Source organism: Lampetra planeri, unplaced genomic scaffold, assembly GCF_965212315.1.
Source record: "Lampetra planeri unplaced genomic scaffold, kcLamPlan1.2.h2 scaffold_1046, whole genome shotgun sequence".
NCBI classification, from domain to species: Eukaryota; Metazoa; Chordata; class Hyperoartia; order Petromyzontiformes; family Petromyzontidae; genus Lampetra; species Lampetra planeri.
The window spans coordinates 12,155-34,040 of NW_027613756.1; the positions used below are offsets into that span (position 1 = coordinate 12,155).

A 21,886-nucleotide genomic window follows, 5' to 3' on the forward strand; every position below is an offset into this window, starting at 1 on the left:
GGCATCAAACACCGATACACAACGTCAACATGACATCAAAGTACAATATAAACCGAAAGCCCACAAGTGATGGGTGGGTAGGGCTGATGGTTGGCTCAATTCTACACCAGACTTACAGCAAGAAGCAAGTGCAACAAAATCCACTACTCAACACTGTAAACCTCTAATAGCCTTATTTCAACAGTGGAGTTGTAGTCTAGAGATTAGATTAGATTTAGGTACAAAGGCAGATGATAATGGTTCTAGGACAACACTATGTATGGGTTTTAACCTCAAACATTAGCGCGAGCCATGCGTTTGAACATTTGCCGATGCAGAGTGGCGTTAATGGACAGTCTGCAACAATAATGAATTGTCGACGAGTGTCCAGTGTCGACAGTAACAAAGTCAGTTTGAAAAGTTGGGGATGAGAATGGGCTCAGTGAGCTGACAAGTGACACACGAATACTCTAAATCAGAGTTAAAAGAGAGAGAAAGACGTCGGTGGTGCAAAGCTGGTACTCGTGTTGCATCACATCATCTGAAAGCAGAAAAGAAAATTGCATCACTCCTTTGCAAATACAGTCAAAATGTATGCACTGTGCAGCGATCTGATCTGTTACCAAGAACTGATCAGCTGGAGGTGACAGGACAGCTACCGCACTTACTTTTGGCATTACAGCACTTGTGGACATGTACCTTGGGCTTACCCCTGCGCCAAATGTTGTTTTTTTCTGACCACAATCCACTTGTGATCCTTGGGCAAATGCAGAGGAGCAACCAACATCTTAGGTGCTGCTCAGTGTTGCTTCAGAATTTTAACACGGAAATTTGTTACAAGAACAACATCATGGCTGATGCTCTGTTGTGTTGAATGTTTGATGATCACATGTAGGAAAGGGTCATAGTTTGTGTAGCTAGTGTATGCTTTAGTCTGCTTGTAAATCAGGTGTGTGTGTGTGTGTGTGTGTGTGTGTGTGTATGGCTGATGACACAACCTTCAGAATTCAGGCAGACGGCGTCATGTGGATCCTCTTTCTCAGTTGCGGTTCCCCACCTGACCCTGCTGTGTGGTGGCTGTACAACCTTCTATTTTCTGACAATAGAAAACTTTTGTAAATAGCGTGTAAATAGAGTAAAAAAGCACAGTCAACATGTGGTAGTTGGGGTAAGTAACCTTCTTTTTTCTACTGATTATGTACAGGGCGTGTGGCCTGTGGCTGTCTCTTACCTCCTTTTGTGAAGTCTCTTTTGAAAGATTGTTTTGTTGATTATTCTGTTTCTCACCCTGAGCATAAATAACCCTTGTCTTCCAGTGCCTGTCCGGCTCCAGGTCTTGGGGACAGCAGCTTGAGTCAGTCCTCTCCCAGCCTCTTCCACCTGTTTCACCAGGCCAGCTGAGAGATGGAATCTCTCCACCTTGCCTGCCCGGTGTCTCCTCCCAGGTGGATATGCCCGAAACAGGAGAGAGGCATCCTAACTCATAGCGGCTCCACTTTAAGTTCCACCCGGATGTCTGAGCTCCTTTTCCTATCCCGAAGGCTGAGTCTAGCCATGGAGCTGCAGAGAAAACCCATTTTTAGCTGCTTGTATTCATCTCGTTCTTTGAGTCACGACCTACAACACGTGACCACGGGTGAACCTTTGTTGTGAAACGACTAAAATCTTGAGAGCGGTGAAAGATAAAAGCAATCATATGTCATGTTTAGGTTTCCCCTAGGGACGGCCATCACACTGATTAAAGACAGCAGAACGTGACCATTCGTCCATCCATCAGTTTTCTATCTCTTATCATTGCTGACACTGGAGTGAGAGCCCAGTCACCCAGTGTCAGCTGGACCGCTCACCAATCAATCACAGAGCCAACAAACAGCAACCACTGCACCACCACTCAGAGATCAAATATTTTTTTTTTCAGATGTGACGTCATGTCTCTGCTATGATTAATGTTTGGATGAAGGTACAGAAAATTGCAAAGGAGTAATCTTTCATCTAAACTGCAACAATAATAAACACAGCAGGCTGCTGGTCAGTGGCGCCTTACTGATCAACACAGTGCTGAAAATAGAACCTGAGGGTCAGCTCATCAAGTTCCTCCACCTATTTATGACTCAATCTGAAAACATCACCATGTAATCTGACGCTGGCATTTGAATTAAAGTGGCTCTGGAACATCTTAACCCCATCAGTACGTGTTGTATTTTCAAAACATGATACCAGTTAAAAAGAAATCACTGCAAGTCCTTTCACATCCAAATAAACCGTAGGTTTAAAGGATACAACGTGACAGTCAATAATTCACACGGCGGTCTTTAACATATGCAATTACCTCCGGTAGCCCGATATTTAGGGAACATGTTGTCATGCTTCTATTTATCCTCTCTCAGCCTGTCGGCCTCTTCTACAGTGACACAACACGGGAGAGGAGAGATTTTAAAAAAAGATTCTTTTGTTTGCAAGTTCCAACTTGCATGGTGACCCCCAAAAATCATGGAATCCTTTTATCACATTTTAATAATTTAAACCTCATCATGGAAAGTCAGGTCACTGAATTTTATCTTGTGCAACAAATATAAGACTTGATTTGATTTTTTTTATTTCAAACATTCAGAAGAAAAGAAGTTGATGAAATGCCTATGCAAAAAGGACTGAAGCATAAATCCTTCAAATTGAAGAATCCTAATGAAGATCTTTTGCCTGGTTTATGCGTCTGTGTCAAATCGATGTAGTACCTAAGGGGTAGGAGCCACGTCAATGCACTGCCTTTGGCATAGGGTATGCCGTTGACTCACTTTCCTGTGACTTTCCAAGCTCTTCTTCTTGTTCTTCTCGTTCTTCTTCATCAAACTGTGTTTGCAGAGAAAATAAAACGGTCCAAAGGGCTATGTTTGACCGGAAAAGTGTTGGGGAAAATGATGCTGATCAAGTTGTCGTTCATACAAGATCTGATCACTCTCAGTGGCGTGATTCCAGGTTTAGACATAGACACACAGTGAATGTTGCATATAATCCTCCACATACTCAAAATACATGTGAGTAGAAGAGGGATCTGTTGTGGAATTAGGATACAAGAAAGTGCTGGTAAGCTGGAACTGGAAAGCTACTTTATGAAATAAATATGGGTTGGTATGTTGCAGCTCTGCACACAATTTTTCTTTTTGCTCTGTTTTGCAGATGCAAAAACCATAACAAATGACATCTTGTGCTTTATGGTCTCGTACAGTGGGTGGTGCACTAAGACGCATTGGGCAGCAACATACGTTCCTTTTGTACTTCTGGGTTTCACCAGCTGTGTTTCAACTCTTTCCATTGTCCCGTGTTATTCTGGGCCTCCTTCTCTTTCATTTACAGTCTGAGGTCTAACGTAATGCTGCTGTTTTCATTCTGAGCACGTCCAGCTCAGCTCCACCTCTGTATTGTTGAAAGTATTTGGCCTGAGAGAAGATTGCTGCTCTGGAATCTACATTCAAATGTCTAATGGACTAAAACTTTTTTTTTTTTTTAATTACAGTGTTGCAAAGCGATGATGGTGTCATAATCCTGGAGGAACACGCAAAGTATTTGTTTGTGGTGACACTATTTCATCATGAGTAAATCCAAAGAAGTGGATATCACAGTATGGCACACAGGGCTCCTCCTGAGCACCGTTGCACTTTAGGTGGCTGCCTCAGGAATCACAAAATGAATGCTGGGGGAATGAGGCAACGTTGAAAAAAGCTTTGAGTGCCGTTAAAGAACATAACAAACAGAGCCGATTTACCATGCTTTAATCGACAGGGGATGTTCTGGAAGCACAGTAACGCTGACGACAAAGAGCTAAGTAACAACATGTTTACTGCATTTCATAATTTCTAGTGCAGAGCGGTTCAAGACATGTCCATTTCACAAGGGATGATTGCTCCTTCCCACTGCTAAATTAATCAAACAGGAACAGTTTTTCTATTTGACACTCACAGGCCAGTACAGAGCCACTGGTTAATCTTGAGCTACTTCTTTATACTTGGACATCAAAAGGGTCAAGATGTCATAAAAACTGTCTCCAAAGCATCGTAGGTGTTGACGCTGTTGTTGTGGTGCTCATACAGATTTTTGTAAAAGTAATTCACAAAGATTTTTTTTATATTTCATACACTCTATATGTAAATAGCTTTGTCCTTCCATACCTGTATATATATTTCAGTGTTGACTTGCAAGGACACACCTTTGATATTGACGCTTCTTTGAGCTCGCAGCTGCAGTGTTCTCACTTTCATTCAGTCAAATTGCAAGTAAACTCTGGCCAGAATACGTTTTCAGTTTCGTCTTGGTTGCAGATTTGGTTCACTGGTTTTTTGATTTGACAACAAAATGTAGGTACTTTCCTTCACCAGGGAAAAAAAAAAAAACGGGCCACTAACCAGTCAAGTGCCCTCTCTCAAAGCTGTCTTCAAGTCACAATATCATTGCTGGACCTGCCCAAAGAACAGAATTAAACACAACAGCATAAAACTGAACCAGAACAACAACAAACGGAAAACAAACCCCAGCATGAGCTCTGCTGGTGTGTCTGACCGGAGGTAGCTCCCCCGTGCTCCTGATCCTTATGTCCTGATAAGTGACTGATAAGTGACTGCAGGTGCTTTAAGGAAGAGGGACGCACTGGCTCTGCATTAGGGTCATAACATTCATTCATTTCATCGTCTTACGTTTATTCTGGTTACAGATCGCAGAAATGCCGGTTGTCTTTATTTCCAGCAGTATATATTTGTTTTCACCCACTTTGAGTACTTAAATTTGCATTAAGAAGTTGAGGTGCTGTAAACATTTGACCAGCAATGCATTGGCAGTGTCGACTTAAATACACACTGAAGTTAATCCTGCATGTAAACACTGTTTGACGTCCTCAAACTGCTGTCTGTGCATCATGTGCACACTCTTCAGTTGTTTATCTCAATAGTGGTGACTTGATTATGATGCTCATATTTCCAGCAAATGCGTGGGAACGTTATTGACTCGAGCAGTAAACTCTGGCCTGGTTGTGGCCTCACGTTGCATCACGTTGCATCTACAACACACACACACACACACACACACACACACACACACACACACACACACACACACACACACACACACCCTTCTTGTGTACAAAACAAAAGGAAAACTGGAAAAACCAATCTCCGGGTGATTTTAATAAGAAGAGCAGGTTGGAGCTTGACTTGTCAGACACTAATGGCAGTTGCGTTGCCAGCTGTTTTCTTCATGGGAGTGCATCAAAGCCCACCTTATTCATGGTCGGGACAAAAGGCCACCGCTGAAAAAGCCCTGATGAATTGCAAAGCGAAGTAAAAGCTCTTGCTGTCAAACCATCTGTGCTTCAAATGGCCTCCAAATATAATCCCACTTTACATTAAAACCTCAAAAACTAATCTCAGTGCTGCAAAGCTTCAGGTTTAGTACACAATGTTCCTTTACTTGCTCTCTGAACTGGCGCCCTGCCTGGATCCTCATCCTCATTCCTCCCATTCCTTTAAACACAGCCACAAAATGTGCCTCACCCTGAGTTGTGCAAAAACTTCCCTACAAAAAAGAAAAAAAAGGAGCTGCTGTTTTTAGAAGTTGAGACAGTGGGAATTACAGGGGGGGCTGCAGGTTGACATGCGTTTACAGGTATATGACTTTGCCAAAGACATGCCTGCTCTTGTGAGCTTTCAAATGCATCACAGAGCAAATTTGCTTTAGGAGGAAGCAAACAGTCAGCTGATGGAAGGGCCGGGAAAAAAGACAGAGGGAGAGTAAACAGACGCTTAGGAAGTCAGCCTGGCTGGGGAGAGACACGTGATACCAAGGTTCAGCCTATCGCTAGAGCGCATGAGGAACTTGAATATGATCATGCACAGGGGAACCACAAAAACAACAACAGAGGTCAAATGTTTGATACGTTGATGAATAATGATTGACACGTATCTGGAAGACACCGATTTTGTGAAACTAAAAACATTGTGTAGATACAGGTGTGAAATAAACATTTCTGGTAAGAGCAGCAGGAAAGGATGCAGACTGAGGTGACAGACCCAAAGAAGCCACCAAATATTGCAGGTTGAGTCCTTTTTTTAACTACGTCTGTCACAACTTGCACCAATGTTTTCCAACACTGAACCAGACTGCAGTGACACATCATTATTTTTAGCGGATTATTTAACCAGGCTTGCTGTTGAACCATATTTCTGTTTTAGATACGTGTCTGCGGTTTTCACAGACGCACAATAGCGACATTTTCTTCCGGCAACAGGGCTGCGTCAGCCCTTCGTACAGCTTTGTGTTTGTGCTGCTGTGGGATTTAAGAAGACAAGAACATTATTGCGAAATTATATTCATTCATTGTTTTAAAATGTCAATGGCAACACAAAGTCATCAGGCCCAAGGAAAAGAACTGAAACCCTGTGGTCAGCTTAGAGCAACAACAGCAGAAATTTTATAGCTTTTTAAAAACCTGATAAAAATCTTAAGTCACGGGATTATCCACTTCCTGTGTACAGGGCGCCTGACAGGGTGACTTGGCAGGATTCTCCATGACTAACCTGATAAAATAAGGAACAGTCTGGACAAAGTTCAGTGACATCAGAAGCAAGTTGAAGTTCACATGAACACCACCTGACTCAGCCTAAAATGGTTAGAAAGACAAAGAGCCTGTAACGTGATTCTTGACCATCAAACACATGCAGTTAGTTCCAGACTTTGAGACCAGTCCAGTGTGCAACCCCCATCTGACCTCTTGTTGCTTGTGTTCATGGCCGAGGATGTTGTTTTCATTGGGAGGACAGTTTGGTATTCAGAATGAATGAAACACTGTTTAATGGTGTTATGGGGGAACAAATGGAAAACGGTGAAAAGTGAAGGGCAAAAAAGAATCCGGTGGATTGTGTCTTGAAAGTCATGTTTGTTTTCAGCCAGTGAATGTGAGTCCTCATTGGAAGAACGAGCCAGAGGTGATGCATGTGCTTCACAGAAGGTTCACTGTAACGAAAGCAACGTGATGTGTTATAATGTGAAGACAAAAGGACCTTTACAGTGGAGGCAGAAAAGGCAGAACATCCATCACTATGATGGTTGACACGAGAGCTGCCTCCTGCTCTCTCTCTAGGGCTATTTTACGTCCGCCAAGGAGGTTATGGAATCAGTTTGTTCATTTATTTGTTTGTCTGTTAGAAAAATAACTCATGAGTTATTAATGGATTTTAATGACATACATTTTCAGCATGTGTGTATGTAATTCCAATATCAGCAGTGAACTGTCTCTGTGGAGCAGTGGTTATCGCATCTGGCTGTTAGCCCAAAGGTTGGGGGTTTGAGCCCACAGGGACAGAGGTTTGTTTTTGGTTTTACTATTTCAGAAATGAATAGAGCTCAGAATGCATGCTTTGTGTGACAAGGTTGATAATGAAAATGATTTTTTTCATGATTAGTGACAAAGACATGTTTTGATGATGAATGAATTTATTCGAGTAGATAAAATGAATATAGGACAATTATATTGCATGGAAGTCACTATATAGGTGGAAGTGAGCTCCTTGGCGGCGGTCTGCACTCTCCAAGTGTTTTTCTTGTTTCAGTTTGATTTATCTTTTGGCTTCATTTAATCACCAAATTTACAACTCATGTGTGATGTGCTCTTCACACGTGATGGAATGAAGCTCAGTTCGAGTCTGGTCATCTAGGATCAGTGGGGACCCAAAGAAGCTGCCCCGGCATTGAAAGACAAAGCCCCATCTGTCCCTCCAAGAAGCAGAAAATTGCTAAAGTTAAAGTGATTGAGTGGAGTCTCACTTTAACACAGCCACTCATCTCTTATCGCTAAAAGAAAAAAAGAGCTGAAGGTTCTTCGCTCCAGAGCAGCGACTCTGTTTCTTTAAGAGCGTGGGCGAAGGGTAGAAGAATGCAGGGAGAGAGCCAAACACCGCCTTATGTTTTCTCAGCCGAGATGTATTTCCCCCATCCACAGACTCCTGTGTCAGGGCCTTTAATTACGTTAGACGTGTGTGTGGGAGGCATCGGTTTGCCAAGTATTTTTACCAAAACACAGACGATGTGAGATTTTTCACAGGTATCACAGAATCTTCTGTGGGGGCTGATAAAGTACACGAGGCTGAATGGAAAGAAGTCAGATAAACACTTCATGTCTGGATTCGACTTGGGGCCATGACGACAAGGTGGCTGAAACGTTAGAAAACATGACACCATGGAGAGACAGAATATGTTCCGACAGGTAAACAAAGCATCTCAAAGGGGTTTATTTACCAGCTAGCAATCTGAAGTGCATGTCTTTTTGCATCAGGTGTGGTACAGTACAAAATGATCCACAACTATAAAAAAAAGAAAAACAGCCAGAGGGAGAAAATGTTCCAAAAGGATTTATTTACATATCCACACTGGGTTTCCACGGGGTGAATCAGATCCTTTACTATGTTCTGGAGGTCGGGTTCTTATACCTTTGTGGACAGAGTACTCTCACATCTAAAGAAAAACTAACTTAACTTTTAAAACTCCTCTAGCCTTAAATCTCATACAGCAAAGTCATGGACAGTGCAGGAGTGAACCTCATCCTGGAAAACACAACACTCCTCCTGCTCTCTTTATGTGCACTGCAGAGCCCCTTCAGGGTCCAGTGAAGGGCTCTCAACATTCCTTTGCGCTAAGCTCTTGTTTTTCTGGACTCACTGTGGCATGGCTGCACACTAGTGAAGCCTGACAACGTCCCGGATCACCAAACTAATGCAACGTAGTTTATGTGCACTGCAGGACCCCCCCCAATGTGACCACCTGCGATTGTCAGGTGAAGCCCGGAGCCTTGAGATTGTGTCGGCCCTGCTGGTTGTCATCACACCAGCACTGCTCCGCTGGTTGATTATCGTAGGGGTACTTGAGTGAGGCCAATGTGAAGTTTCTTGCGTTCTGCGTTCAGATAAATCGGGTCTATGGGCCTATGCCGAGGTCAGTAATAGACTCTATAGTCTCGTCAAACGTTTTGGCTCTGAAAAGTGAAGCCAATGTTGAAGTACTTTCAATGAGTTGATTATTGCATTAGCTGCTGATAAGATGTTTTATGAGGACAAGGGGAGGTTTTACCAGGTCTAAAGTCTCTTGTATGAGAGGATTAGTGGCACTTTATTTCAAGCTGGTATCACAGAGAAGAGGAAGTGCTGATAATGGCAATCGACCATAGATAATATATCAGAACTGGACACACCTATCAGTCTGAAGCCAATGGGACCTTTACTCTTTCTAGGTCCCGCAGGGGGCGACTCCACTCACTTGAAAACGAGATCCTACATCTCTTGATTTATCAGCTCGGTAAACATTTTCCCAATGAATTTATGGTCTCAATCATTAATTTCAAGTCACTCGAACATTATTACAGTTTCATTTAGCTGTGTTTGCTTTAAGGTGTAACTATGTGAATGAGAGGTTGTGACCACAGCAACCTGTTGATCAGGATACCATATCCAGTTGGTTTTGGGTGTTGTCCATGTTCTTGTTTCTGAACTTGTGTTCTGCATTGTACCTTGTGTTTTAATTGTAATCCATTAATACCACATTCAATGTGATTCATTGACACATGTGCACTATGTCGCATTCCACCGTAACATTTCTAGCACCATGAATTCATAATGGCAGCGTGTAACATATATATATATTAACATATATATATATATGTGTGTGTGTGTGTGTGTATTATATATATAACACACACACACACACACACACACACACACACACACACACACACACACACACACACACACACACACACACACACACACACACACACACACACACACACACACAGGTCAGGGGACTTGAAGGCACCAGCCTGATTCTCTCTGCCTTCAGCCTCGCTTTCATTGGCTGAACTCTGGATTATTAATCAGTACGTCAGCTATTCCAAATTGTCACATGTGAGTGCTCTCTCAGGAACATTCCTACCCCACCTGTCTCACGCCTCTCACGTTTCATTTCCAGAGCCATCACTACCTCCACAAGTCATCCAGTCCAACATGGGGGCTTTGGTTCAATCCTCGTGGGGGTTGTTTACTTGTCAGATTCACACGTTCAACACAGACAGAGATAAAAACAACAGCAGCCTGTGAAGCTTCCAACTCATCGGGTCAAGGGCAATGCTCCAACTCACTTTAGGTTTCCTAAAGTTTCCAAGGGTTTCCGAAGATAGGACGGAACCATCAACCCACATGATGTGAAATCACAAATTATTGGATGAAGGAGAGATGGTATGAAAGTGTGTACATGTGTCCATCTCTGAGCTGCTGCACTTCATAAGTCAACTCACTCCTTTTACTGATATTTGCAAGTCAGTAAAATGAGCTGAATTTGACAAAGTCAAAAAAATTGAACTACATCATTGTCAACATTTCCACTCGACTACACATCAAGTACATTTTCAGCATTTGTTTCTGTATGAATTTGTACGCTACAATTACTGTGCAGAAAATTTGAATGTTTCGCTTAAAACATTAGATATTGTTCATTCAGCGACTTCCCCAAATAGAGATCAACCAGACTGACTGAATACATCCAGCAATCTGAAATCTTGAAACCAAGTTGCTAAAGGTAAACAATGCAATCTGTCTCCATGGAATCATTGTTGGCATAGTGTTATGCTCTGTCAAAAACTAGGGGAAATCAGGCGAGGATTTCACATTTTTCCTCTGGTTTATTCCAATTTACTCAGGGATAGTGACAGGCAAAAATTTCTTACACTGGGAATAGATTCTCTGAAGTCCCTAGATGTCCAAGGACACCAAGAACATACATATTAACTTTTTTCTAGTGGCATAACTCTTGATATACTTTGGGTGTGTATTTTTAGGTGTTTCTTTCTGAAAACATGGTCAGGTCTTCAGAGGTTAAACACTTGTTACTGCTCATAAATTTTAAAATAGGTGAGCTGAATGTAGCCGTGACAACAGTCCTCACTGTGGAGTGATATTCTCTTCCTGTGTCCTTGAACCTGAGTCAGTCTGAATGTGTGTGTGCGTGTGTGTGTACATGAGAAAGAGAGTTACTTGTTTATTTCTGACATGAATGTTAACCAGTAAATACTAACAGATTTTTCTCTGTGGGTGTGATATCATATGATATTTTTAGTATTTCTACAGAACTGTTTTGTCATTGTTCCAGGAGGAACAATAGCAGTAACGTGAGTGGACGAAGAAAAATGTACTAGTCCGCGTTGAAAAAGAAAACAAGCAGGAAGCAGCTGTAAAGCAGTTTGTCTTCTGTTTAAAAGTTCTTCTTGGACAATAAATGTTTTGTTTCTCTCTTCACTCCTTTGCGAAGATTGTCTTCAAAAACATGATGGTGAAAAATCTAGACCTCTTGATCACAACCTGCTGGTAAACCAACTGAGGTTCATGTGAGCTGTAAGAACGTCTTACAAGTCTACGCTACCATTAAAATAAATGTGACTTCAAATGACACATGATTTTTTGTTCAACTGCAACTTCTGATCACTGTTAGAAGAAACTCCCAAACGAGGTGATGTCATGTTTTTCAGGAACAGGAACACCAAAGTGCTTCCTTACTTGAACAACTAGATTTTTTTGCCTGGAGTTCCATCCTTGGTCCATTAACTATGCCAACATTGATTCAATATCTCTGGGCACATTGGATGCATTGTGGCTGATGTTCAATCAACTCAGCAGGACAGAATGTGCTCAGACCTGATTAGACTCGTAGTCCAGGTGAGCAGATGCGGAAACAAATCATATTGGGTAATTTTTCGCGAACAGAACTTGGCTCAATAACGAAGGAAGCAAACAAAGAAACGCAAACAACATAAGTAGACGGGGATCAGGTGGCATATGGCTTGTGGCAACGTGAGTGTGTGCACAGTTCTTGCAGGTATACAACGGAGAGTCCCTGGCAGCTTCAGCTTTGCAGGTTCAGTTCATAATCCAGTGAAAGGAACAGGTCAAGTGTCTGTGTGTGTGTGGAAAGCCCGATAAGCAGGTTTGTGCGAGAGGCCGACATACTTCACTACAAAGTTGAATACATTTACATAAAAAACCCGTACACACAATGTCCTGTTTAGCTAGTGATGGTAGCTGCACTACTCCTCGAAGGCGGCCATTTAACCAATACTAATCCCAATTTGATGCAGCTGCCACCCATCATTTGTGCAGGAGGTAACACTCTTGATTGGATTCATTCATTGCCTGAATAAGGCTCTTATTATTATTATTATTATTATTATTATTAAGGGCAAAAAAATAATATGTTTCTGTATCAGATAAAAGACAGTAAGTCGTTCACATTTTTCATTTAACAGAAGGGCACCAGTCAGATCGTGATGGACACACAAATTCACCTCAGGCTACTATTAGAATACCACTTGAGTCAAAACAACTAGTATAACAATTTATATCGAGGAAACCGAAATGATCTCCTCATTTTTATCACATTATTTACTTTCCACTTAAGTGTGCGTACCTGAACCCAAATGAATTTCATGACAAAAATCGGTGGTTATGAATTTCAACATAGTTTAGCTCGTAGCGGAGGATGAAAACAGAGTTCTGTCTCTACGATACAGCCGTACTTCATTTTACTGACCAATAACATCCACGACAGCTGAATAAGCCTTTTGTCTAAATGGGGTTATCTCTTCCTCCCAGCCCTGGCCATGCTGAGACATTTGCTTAATTTCTGCGAAGGAATTAATAGATTATAAAACTAATACTGTCAGTATTAGTATTCTGAGACCTTGTTAGTGACTCTGAACCAATCAATATATCTGTGGCTTGTATCTGGAACTAATCTTGGTGGGGGATGAGCATATTCTTTTTGTTTTCGTGAATATTAGTGGCAGCAGGGTGATGTCTTCCTGATGTATCTTCCTAATGCCACAACCAATAAAAGCAGTTGATAACTTGTGTGTTAAATTGAGAAAACAAATTAGAATAAAAAAGCATACTGTTTGAAAGTGTTGCCAAAGAGAACCTAAGCAGCATGTTTATGACCTTAAAAGTGCTAAGCCTCTTAAGTTTTAAGGAACTTTGATTAAACTCTAATACAGCAGGATTTATATTCTAAAACAGCAGATTAAGCTGTCAGCAGACAGTACTACTCCAATCTATCTGTGTCTCAGGAATCTTTGTCTCTGTGAGAAGCCAAACCAACAACACCCGGATCAACATGTTACCAAGCAGCTTGCGAGAAGAAGGCTGGATGTCGTGGGCCTCTTTGTTTCTTTGGTTATCAGCTGTGTGCTTATTTTGTCTATGCTGTAATCCCCCCCATCATCAACCATGGGGGAGGATGAAAGACTGCAGCCCTGACCCATATTCACAGAAAGGCCTTGAGAGACTAAACAATAGCAACGACTATAGAAAAGCCCATAATTATCATTTTATAGGTGAGTAGATGCCATCTGTGGCATGCAGGCAGGGGAACCGTGAAGTCATTTCATGTGCTTCGTAAAACATTCATCAGCACCTGGACGAGACCACAGGTTCAACAAGGTGTGTGGGGGCATGTTTCATCATTTACGTGATGCAGGGTGACGTCTGATCGTCCAACAATTCACAGTTCAGGGCAACGTGACACAGTTCGAGCACAATGATTTGTGCTGTACTAAAAAATAGAAAAGCCTTGTAGATGAATGGTTTTTTTACTGCAGTCAGATAGTCGTGTCATTCATCTGACAAATAGTTCAGTATTGAACATCTAACCTGCAAAACAATTTGATTTTCTGACTTTAACCACCTACCAAAGAAATTGGAGATTTTTTGTCTTTATCAGATTTTAGCAGCTCTGCACATCTTCCAACCATTGACACGTCACGGAAAATGGACAATAGGACACGAAAACGAAGATCCTGAATATAACTTAAAACAAACATATACCGAAGGACTAAGAGAGGGAAGAGGGAACCTTGACTGCCCTACGGTACTAGTAGAGACATTCAACACCCCATCATCGACCTTGTGTAAAATATACGTTAACATGGTGAAACGTCTTCACAGTGGTTACTTTTATACTTTGAGTGATTTTTATATTTGCCAAATTTGATATCTGCAGATTTAATCATAGTCAAAATAATTCTTCCCACCTCAGTTTGAATCTTTTCGAACAAAGTCTTTTGAATGACTTTACATGTATCCAAATTACAGCCATCACACGACCACCTGGATATTTGTTTTTCGTTGAGTTGCTGCTTCGATCTCCAGACCTGAGAGACGCACAGCTATTATTAGAGTCTGTGTTCAGTTATTTTGCTGACCAAACGTTGATCCCAGCTCCAGATGAGGGAAGAGCCATATAATTACCCTGCGGGAGGATGAAGTAATCTTTTGAACTTCACATCAAGTCGTCTGCCAGCTGAAACAAGAAATCCAGTACACTTGGCCATTCAGCCAGTACTGCAGTGACAAACATGTGATGCCCGTCAGGAAAAAGAACAGATCGGTCATACGAATTATTCACGGCCACATGCGGAGCTTCTTCAAATGACAAAATAAATGGATCATGAGCAGGGCGTTTGCGGGTTTGGAAACACAATGCAGCCCTTTCAGCGGGGTTCAGAGGCTCATGGACTGGTGATTACCCCAGACTGCCGTAGAGAATGTTTCAGACTGCAGATGTCAACAAACCCTCAACACTTGTTTTTTGTCAAACAAAAGGTGTAGGGGGTTGAGGGGAGGGGCCGTCATGCTGTAACTGACACTGACCATCTGACCCCACCTGATGCTTCAACCAGACATAACAACCTCACACCTTGGAGCACTCGAGTCGGGTCAAACAAGCCTGGACCTGCCACAGTTTGACCCCGTAATACCAGACGTCAATGGAAAAGTCACAATGCTTCTGCAATGCAGGAGGTTCCAAAGCAAATAGATTTTTGTCTCTTTATGAGAGTTTGGTGACTAAGAGGAAATAGGTCACCCACCTCTCATGTTTGTCACCCAGTTTCTTAGTTCCCTAACAACTGTGTAGGCAACAAAAGGACATAAAGGTTAGAATTAGCATTCTGTGTGTCTGGTGACAGATGAATCATTGAGGTTATATGTACTGCACGTTATGATTCACAGATCTTTACCGACAGTGTTGGTTTCTGTAAGACATGTAGTTACAAGCCTCTGATTTCTACTGAACCCAAAATATTTTCAGGTTATTAGCAATATGTGTTGTTGTTATGTTCGAGTCTTATGTTGGACTGACACTAAAAGCATAAAGGTGTCTGCTGTTCAATGTGTGAAGATGGGCTCAGTCGATGTTTGTCAAGTTAACATGAACTTTCCTCCACCAAGCAGCCAGAGACTGGTGTCTGCGAATGAACAGGATTGTTGAAAAACAAGAGGATTTTCACCAAGTACAGGGCATATTAGCTAGGGGTTTGCCTCCATTCGAACTTGGGATTTGTTTATCATGTACACATTAGTTACAGTCAGAGGTCAGGCCTGGAAAAAAAAATAAACTGAAAATGGCAGAGGAACCAACAATAATCCATCTAAATTTAATCATGACCTGCAAAGTCAGAACATTTAAGGACAACTGTTTAATCTTGTGTCCAAACTGTATCAAATGTTTTAAGGTATTATTATTATTATTACTATTTTAAAAGTGCAGATTAACGCTGATGAACTGAAGACTGTTTGTACTGTTACTGTACTTCTTTAGATGTGGGAGCAGAATGAATAACAGGTTTTTGCTTCACTCTGCTAATCTGAATGTAGATAATCAGAATAGGAGGAAGAATATCAGAGCCAGACAAAGACAACAAACCCTGGCATATTAAGTCCTGACTGGTTTGAATAAAGAGAATCCAGGACTGCCATGAATATACTGTTGTGCTCAGAGTTTATTCTTAGACCAAAATGTCCTGCTGCTTCCTTCCTGTCTGTGACATGTTTGCTGGGAACACCACGCCCCTTTACAGATGGAATGCTGGCTCAATCTTCCCTCTGGACTGAACAAAACATGGAACGCCTCCAGCGCAAGGTCAATGTCCTGCTTCAAAGTACGCTGTGTACTGTGAGAGACGACTGCAACAACTGCCAGCACTTTGCTCCTCCACAGATGTCCACAGACAAATTGTGCGGAGAGAACATATTCATCACTGGAAGAATTACATAAGAAAAGGAACCAGCTCAAACTACATGAGAGCATGTGAAGTGAATACATTGCTGAAATTTTCTACATTTCCTCATTCTGAAACTTCAACTTCGTCATTTCCTCTAATTCATTACAGCAATCTGGATGAAAAAATCCCTTTCAGTTTAGTGTAAACTTCTCTTCCTAGAAATTCACCAGTGGGTGCTATGCCACTCAAAATATCTTTTTCATGGGCATTCGAACAATCTCATCAATAAACACAAACGTAATGGGCTGAGAAAGTGACTGGTTGAAGCCTCTGTGAATGTGGATGAGCTTTGGCTACTTCTCTCATCATTTTATTTTTTTTGCGAAATAAAATCTATATACACAAGTCCAGGAATGCATGATAATGTCTGGTTCTGGACTGAATCCCTGCACATTTTTAAAGGAATCTGGTTCTTGGTTGACATTCTGGACCAGTCAAATGACATCACAGCCAGCGTTCATTGCGAGTGCAACTAATGTCACCACTGCCAGCATGGAATCGCTATTGCTGCACAGTGGTGATGAGTCACAGAAAGTGGTTTCCAAAGACGAGATGACTCTGCTCTGAATGGAAACCGACCTAACACTCTGATCAGGGTCCACACCCCATGAGAACATTGCTGTTCAGAGTTCAGAGTGAGGTGTTGATGAAAGGGAGACTCTGACCAATGAGTGCATGAAGGTTTCTCTCGAATTGATTCGTAATGAAGTTTCCTGTGCTGGATGCGTCACTGCATGGATCTTGGTGGAGATCAGAACTACAACTGACAAAGCTGATTGTCGTGAGGTTTGATGGAGGTGGTGAACAAATACAGATGTGACCAGATGTGGGGGAGAATATCAGAAGGTTATGTCAACTGAGAGTTTTCAGTATGGACCAAGGACAAAGTATATTTCAGGTAGTGCTTTAGTGCTTTTAGTGCTTTACAGTCTAATACTTGACTCATTTACATGAAAAGTTCAACTTGTTTCCATTACCTCCCTTAGTCTGTCTAAGTGTTTAGTCTAACAGTCTAACTGTTGTACAACCCTGTTTAGCAAACAAACAGTCCCAGATGTGTGTACGCATGAACTCGTTTATCAAGAGGCAAACCAATGGGTTTGCATGTTTTTGGTATAAGTGACCAAATCAGAGGATATGTTTTTAATCTTACGTGGCATCAGAGATTCAGTTGTTAATTCTCCTATCAGCTTTCAATCAGTTTCCATTGCCAAGATAATTATCTGAGCGTTTGGAAACCAAAAGGCGTTGATACCAAACAGAGCTGATGGCGCTGGCTTCAGGGAATGATGCTACTCAGACGTACACGTTCTGAATGCAGACAGCAGGATTGGTGGAGATAGTTTTCAAATTATGACTGGAGGTCATACTCTTAGCATGAAAAGCAGCTGAAGTTTCTTTCGAACACTTGTTGTATTTGTTTTTTTTTTTTTGCTGAAAGTTTGTCTCCGGCTATCTGAACATCTCAGGCTCCGAGTTCTAAGTATTCAAGACTTGTAACAAGTATTTGCAGCCATGTAGTCCTGTTAAAGATAAACTTGTGTGTCAGCTGACTTCCAAGAAACGACTGCTTTTTTAAATGAAGGGGCGGGCTGTTGCTACGGGGAAGTGCTGAGGCTCTTAGCCAATAAAGTGGCTGTGTGAACAGGCCGTTCCTCAAAGCTCAAGTTACCAAAGTGCAAATAAAAACTAGCAGGCTGGTTTATACAGGAAACTTTTGGATGGGAACATTTGAGCAAAGAAATGTTGCAAATTTAGTTAAGTTAATCTAACTTAACTCCTGAATCAGGTCTTGTCAACTTTTCTTTATAATCCGTCAAATTTTGATCAAGGCGTAATTAAATGTTACATCCACAGTCTGCATGGATCACTTATTCAGGAGTCAACAACTTGCTTTTCTTCAGGGTTGGGCAGATTCTTGGAGCTATCTCAAGCTGATCAGAGTCACAACCTGCCTTCAGGATCACAATGTTAACTATGTGCACAGATAATACTGTGAAATGCATTCCTGAAACTCCCACTCTTGTAATTCATTCACCTGCTGAATGGTTCAAGCTTTCATGTTTACAGCTGCAATGTCCTGACTCAGTCTGTGTGCTTCTGTCTGAGAAACCGAGAGAAAATTCTTGCTTTAAAGCATGTCTGGATGTGCCCTAGTTCCTCTCCTTTGGACACCTTGGGACTGGTTGGATATAAGATGTCTATAGGAGAAGTAATTATTCAGAGTGAGTAGTCTGAGTAGGAGAGAAAATAATGTATGCACACACTTAAATAATGCATCCATGGCTCCAGGGAAGCCTGCTCCCAATGTTCAAAGAGTTCAGCCCCAATTCACGTTGGTGTTTATGCACCCCCAATCCACTTGTGTATGATGCAAGCAGCTCTATGAAATTGCCTAAGCCCCATTGTGTACGAGCCAGGTCTTCACAATGAACCGTGCAGGGGGGTAACCACGGTGGTGGCAACATCACTAGACGCAGGAGAACATTCAAGCAGGTCTGCTGTGGATCATCACCATGGAGAAAGCCTTTACTCCATTTCCTCCTAAGACCTCCTTTAGGTGTGTTTGTCCTGTAACCCCAGGCAACAGGAGAATCTGAACAAACAAGGGTGCAGTCGACACATCCTCCCCAAGGAATCCCCTGCTTAATAGTTCATATCAATTATAACACTCAAGATTAGAACATTTAGCAGACTGCCTGACACACAGGGAAGTACAAAATGTGCTCTAGAATAGTCACTTTTAATTAGAAATCATTACACAGTGTGGTGAGATTATATACACAGACGCTCCTCTGGGTCAGGATGTGTACCAAACAGAGCAGCCAACATTTCTGAACAGAACTTTTGTAATTAAGGGAACCCCAGTTTAGTTGGTGCAGATGCTGCTGTGCACCAGCTTTTGTACAGATAAACACCCCTCCACTGTCGAAGTGTCGCTACAGCTGAGCGTGGTCGAAGCGCTGTAACTAATTTCTAGGAAACGACAGCTGTTGCTCCATCTCGGGTTGTGGTGTGAATAAACATCAAATGGTTGCAGTGGTAAACCTTGAGCAGAGCAAAGAGATTTAGTGCAACTGAACCAGTATGTGTGTAAGTGTAATCCTGTCTTCTGGTTGTGCAACATTTTCCCCAACAGAAAGACAGTATGAAAAAGGTTAATCCATGTGAATTATTTTTTTATTAACTAATAAACGCACTTGAATTATAACCTATACAGACTCTTGATAGCTTACAACTGGATCTGCACTGCTAATGATTGCATTCTCTTTCTGAACACCCAAAACAAATTCTCTCCAACTTACATTCAGCTTCCCTGCAGTTCTTTGATCAACACAATCTGCATCAGATTTCCAAATCTCAGTTCTTGGACAGTTCTTCCAGTGGACTCAACCTTTCCAGACCTCTTAACAGTCAAACAGTCCATAACATGCAGGCGTCCTCATCTCCTAACACAGAACATAAGGCGAAAGTTGAGCTACTCAATTGCAAATCCATCCGCCTCTCCTCATATAGCTCGATTGTCCATACAGAAAGGATCCAGGCTGGTAGTACTGGGGTTTATGGAAATGGGCTTCATGACTGCATGACAAGGTAGCGTTCCCTTCCTGCTGTGGCCTAGGACTTCCTTACAACCAGGCAACTGTAATTATTGTGATCAAGTTGTAAACAATCAATGACACCAAAAATAAAGCGTAAATCAGGTCAACTGACCGCCCATTGGAATTTGCATAGAAACATATTTTACATTTATTAGAAAAATAAATTTCTTAAATAACACCTAATTGTTTGCAGGTTGACTATTGAATGTAGCGTGTGACCCTTATAACTTCCTCTGCAAAAACATGTTTCTCACTGGGAGGTGGGACAGAGCCAAGGGAAAAAATGTCAAAGGAAAAAAAACAGCATTGTCAGCAGCTAAGCCTTCATTTCCATCGTCTTCAAATCCAAACCCAAAGTGGCGCAAAACGGAGGTGAAGAGAAGCATCCAGCATAAATCTTGTTCATGTAAGTCTTTTGAGTGTCCAATAAATTTCACCTGATCCACAGGGCCAGCGTTGCCCCTAAGCCAGCAAATCCGGCGAAGGCCATAAGTGTGTTTCTCACTGTGAGCTCTGGGTCTGCTACTCTGAAGAACTCTACGAAGCCATCCTGTAAAAAAAATACACAAGCATGGGATTAAAATCTGGAGCTGATGCAGGGGCAAAGTCACACTGCGCACAGGACATATGAACTGTTATGCAACCACTTTTGTCCATGCAGCTGGGATTCTGTCATGACTCACCCATGAGTTGTTTTTCACCATCCATTCCCGCTGTTCAGACAACAGGTAGTCAGAGATCTTCTGTCCCACCAGCTCCACACAGTTCTCCCTGCCCTTCTCCTTCAAGGACTGACACACTGCTGCTCCAAAGGCAACCAGGCTGGCGATTCGGCCCCAGTTGGTGGTCCCATCTGCAAACAGGCTCTTGGCTACTGCACTGACAAAGGTCACGTCATTCCCTCTGTCATCCAAGGACAGTTTGTTGATCATACCTTAAAAAAGAGAGGAAAAAAATATTAAAGCTTTTCAGATTTGACAATTACAAGTACCATTTACACAAAGCTATCACTTATTGGCCAATGTGTTTTTTTTTTCATTGGTTGATAATTTGAGAGCAGAAAGGAAACAACCAATCAGAAAACAAACAAACCAAATGACTAAATCATTCAGTTTAACAAATATATCACTACCTAAAGAGTGAGCAATTACACAAATGAAATATTAAAGAATTGCAGTTCACATAAGCAATATCCCATTAGCCAGCTACTTGAGTAAATATCAGCCAATGAGAGTAATTTAATAGAACTTTTCCCATTGACTGCATTCTTGCAGTGTGATTCAATGAAACAACACAAAGACAATCAACATGATTCTTCTTTTGAATCAAACAAATGCAAGAAATATCATCAGAACTTGACATCGGCTTTAGATGTCTGCCTCCTCTCTAAAGAAGGTGTATCTGCCTTTGCAAAGCCCACATCGGGATCACTGCTGTTACACTGAAGGCAAACTGACTTACATTGCATACTACTGAGTGTCTGAGCCGAAGAACGACTGCTTCCGTATACGTCTCGCCTAAATAAAATGGCTCCTACGGAACAAACCAGCGAACTGAGTCTTTCGTGAGGACCTGAACGCCTCATGGAGCCGACGTGGACTCATGTATATTAAAATCCCAGCTACGATTCAGAACCTACCATTGTATGCGTATCTGTGTTTCTCCAGTACGTCTGCCACCACTTTCTTCATCGTTGACAACGCTTTGCTTTCTCTCCCCCGCTGTTTCGAAAGTCCCGTTGAGTCCATGAGGAACCGGTCGATGAGTTGCCTCGTGTCGTTCTCCAGCACTGCCATCTCACTGTCGGACTGGATATCAGGCGAACACGGCAGAGAGCCTTCGTCCACGTCGTCGCCGTCCGTCCGGATACATTTAGCCGCAAATGCATTTGCCGAAGTCACCTCCAAAGCATTTGGGCGCTTGTTAGGGGAGCTATTGGAGGCAATATTTCCGTTTTGAGTGTCTGTAAATGTGGCCCTCAACGGCGTCGGGGGCGAAGCTCCGGAGGCGAAATGCATGGTTCCGTCAACGACTCCTTTTTGAGGAAGAATTAAACAGCCCATAACTCCTGTCGTTACTCTGGACGCAGCACGTTTCTGGAAATTATACATCTTGATTGCTTGACTTAAGTTTCACTGTCTACTTATGAAGTAAGTGTAAAGAAAAG

At 42.0% G+C, this 21,886-nt stretch overlaps 1 protein-coding gene across 1 annotated transcript; it reads right to left on the bottom strand.

Annotated features, from left to right (window-relative positions):
• Nucleotides 1-20,152: 20,152 nt before the first annotated feature.
• Nucleotides 20,153-21,737, bottom strand: LOC144738549 (induced myeloid leukemia cell differentiation protein Mcl-1 homolog). Its single transcript, XM_078621558.1, has 3 exons — nt 21,359-21,737; nt 20,403-20,653; nt 20,153-20,269 (listed from the first exon to the last, which is right to left on the bottom strand). The coding sequence occupies exons 1-3, from the start codon at nt 21,735-21,737 to the stop codon at nt 20,153-20,155; spliced, it is 747 nt and encodes a 248-aa protein (XP_078477684.1).
• Between the last annotated feature and the right edge of the window lie 149 nt (nt 21,738-21,886).

Bases quoted from the DNA above. Each gene is read 5' to 3' on its own strand.
- LOC144738549 (XM_078621558.1), bottom strand. From the start codon at position 21,737: ATGCATTTCGCCTCCGGAGCTTCGCCCCCGACGCCGTTGAGGGCCACA. The intron at 20,654-21,358 runs GTAGGTTCTGAA...CTCTTTTTTAAG, and splicing joins ACACAGATACGCATACAATG to GTATGATCAACAAACTGTCC. The intron at 20,270-20,402 runs GTGAGTCATGAC...TTTTTTTTACAG, and splicing joins TGGTGAAAAACAACTCATGG to GATGGCTTCGTAGAGTTCTT.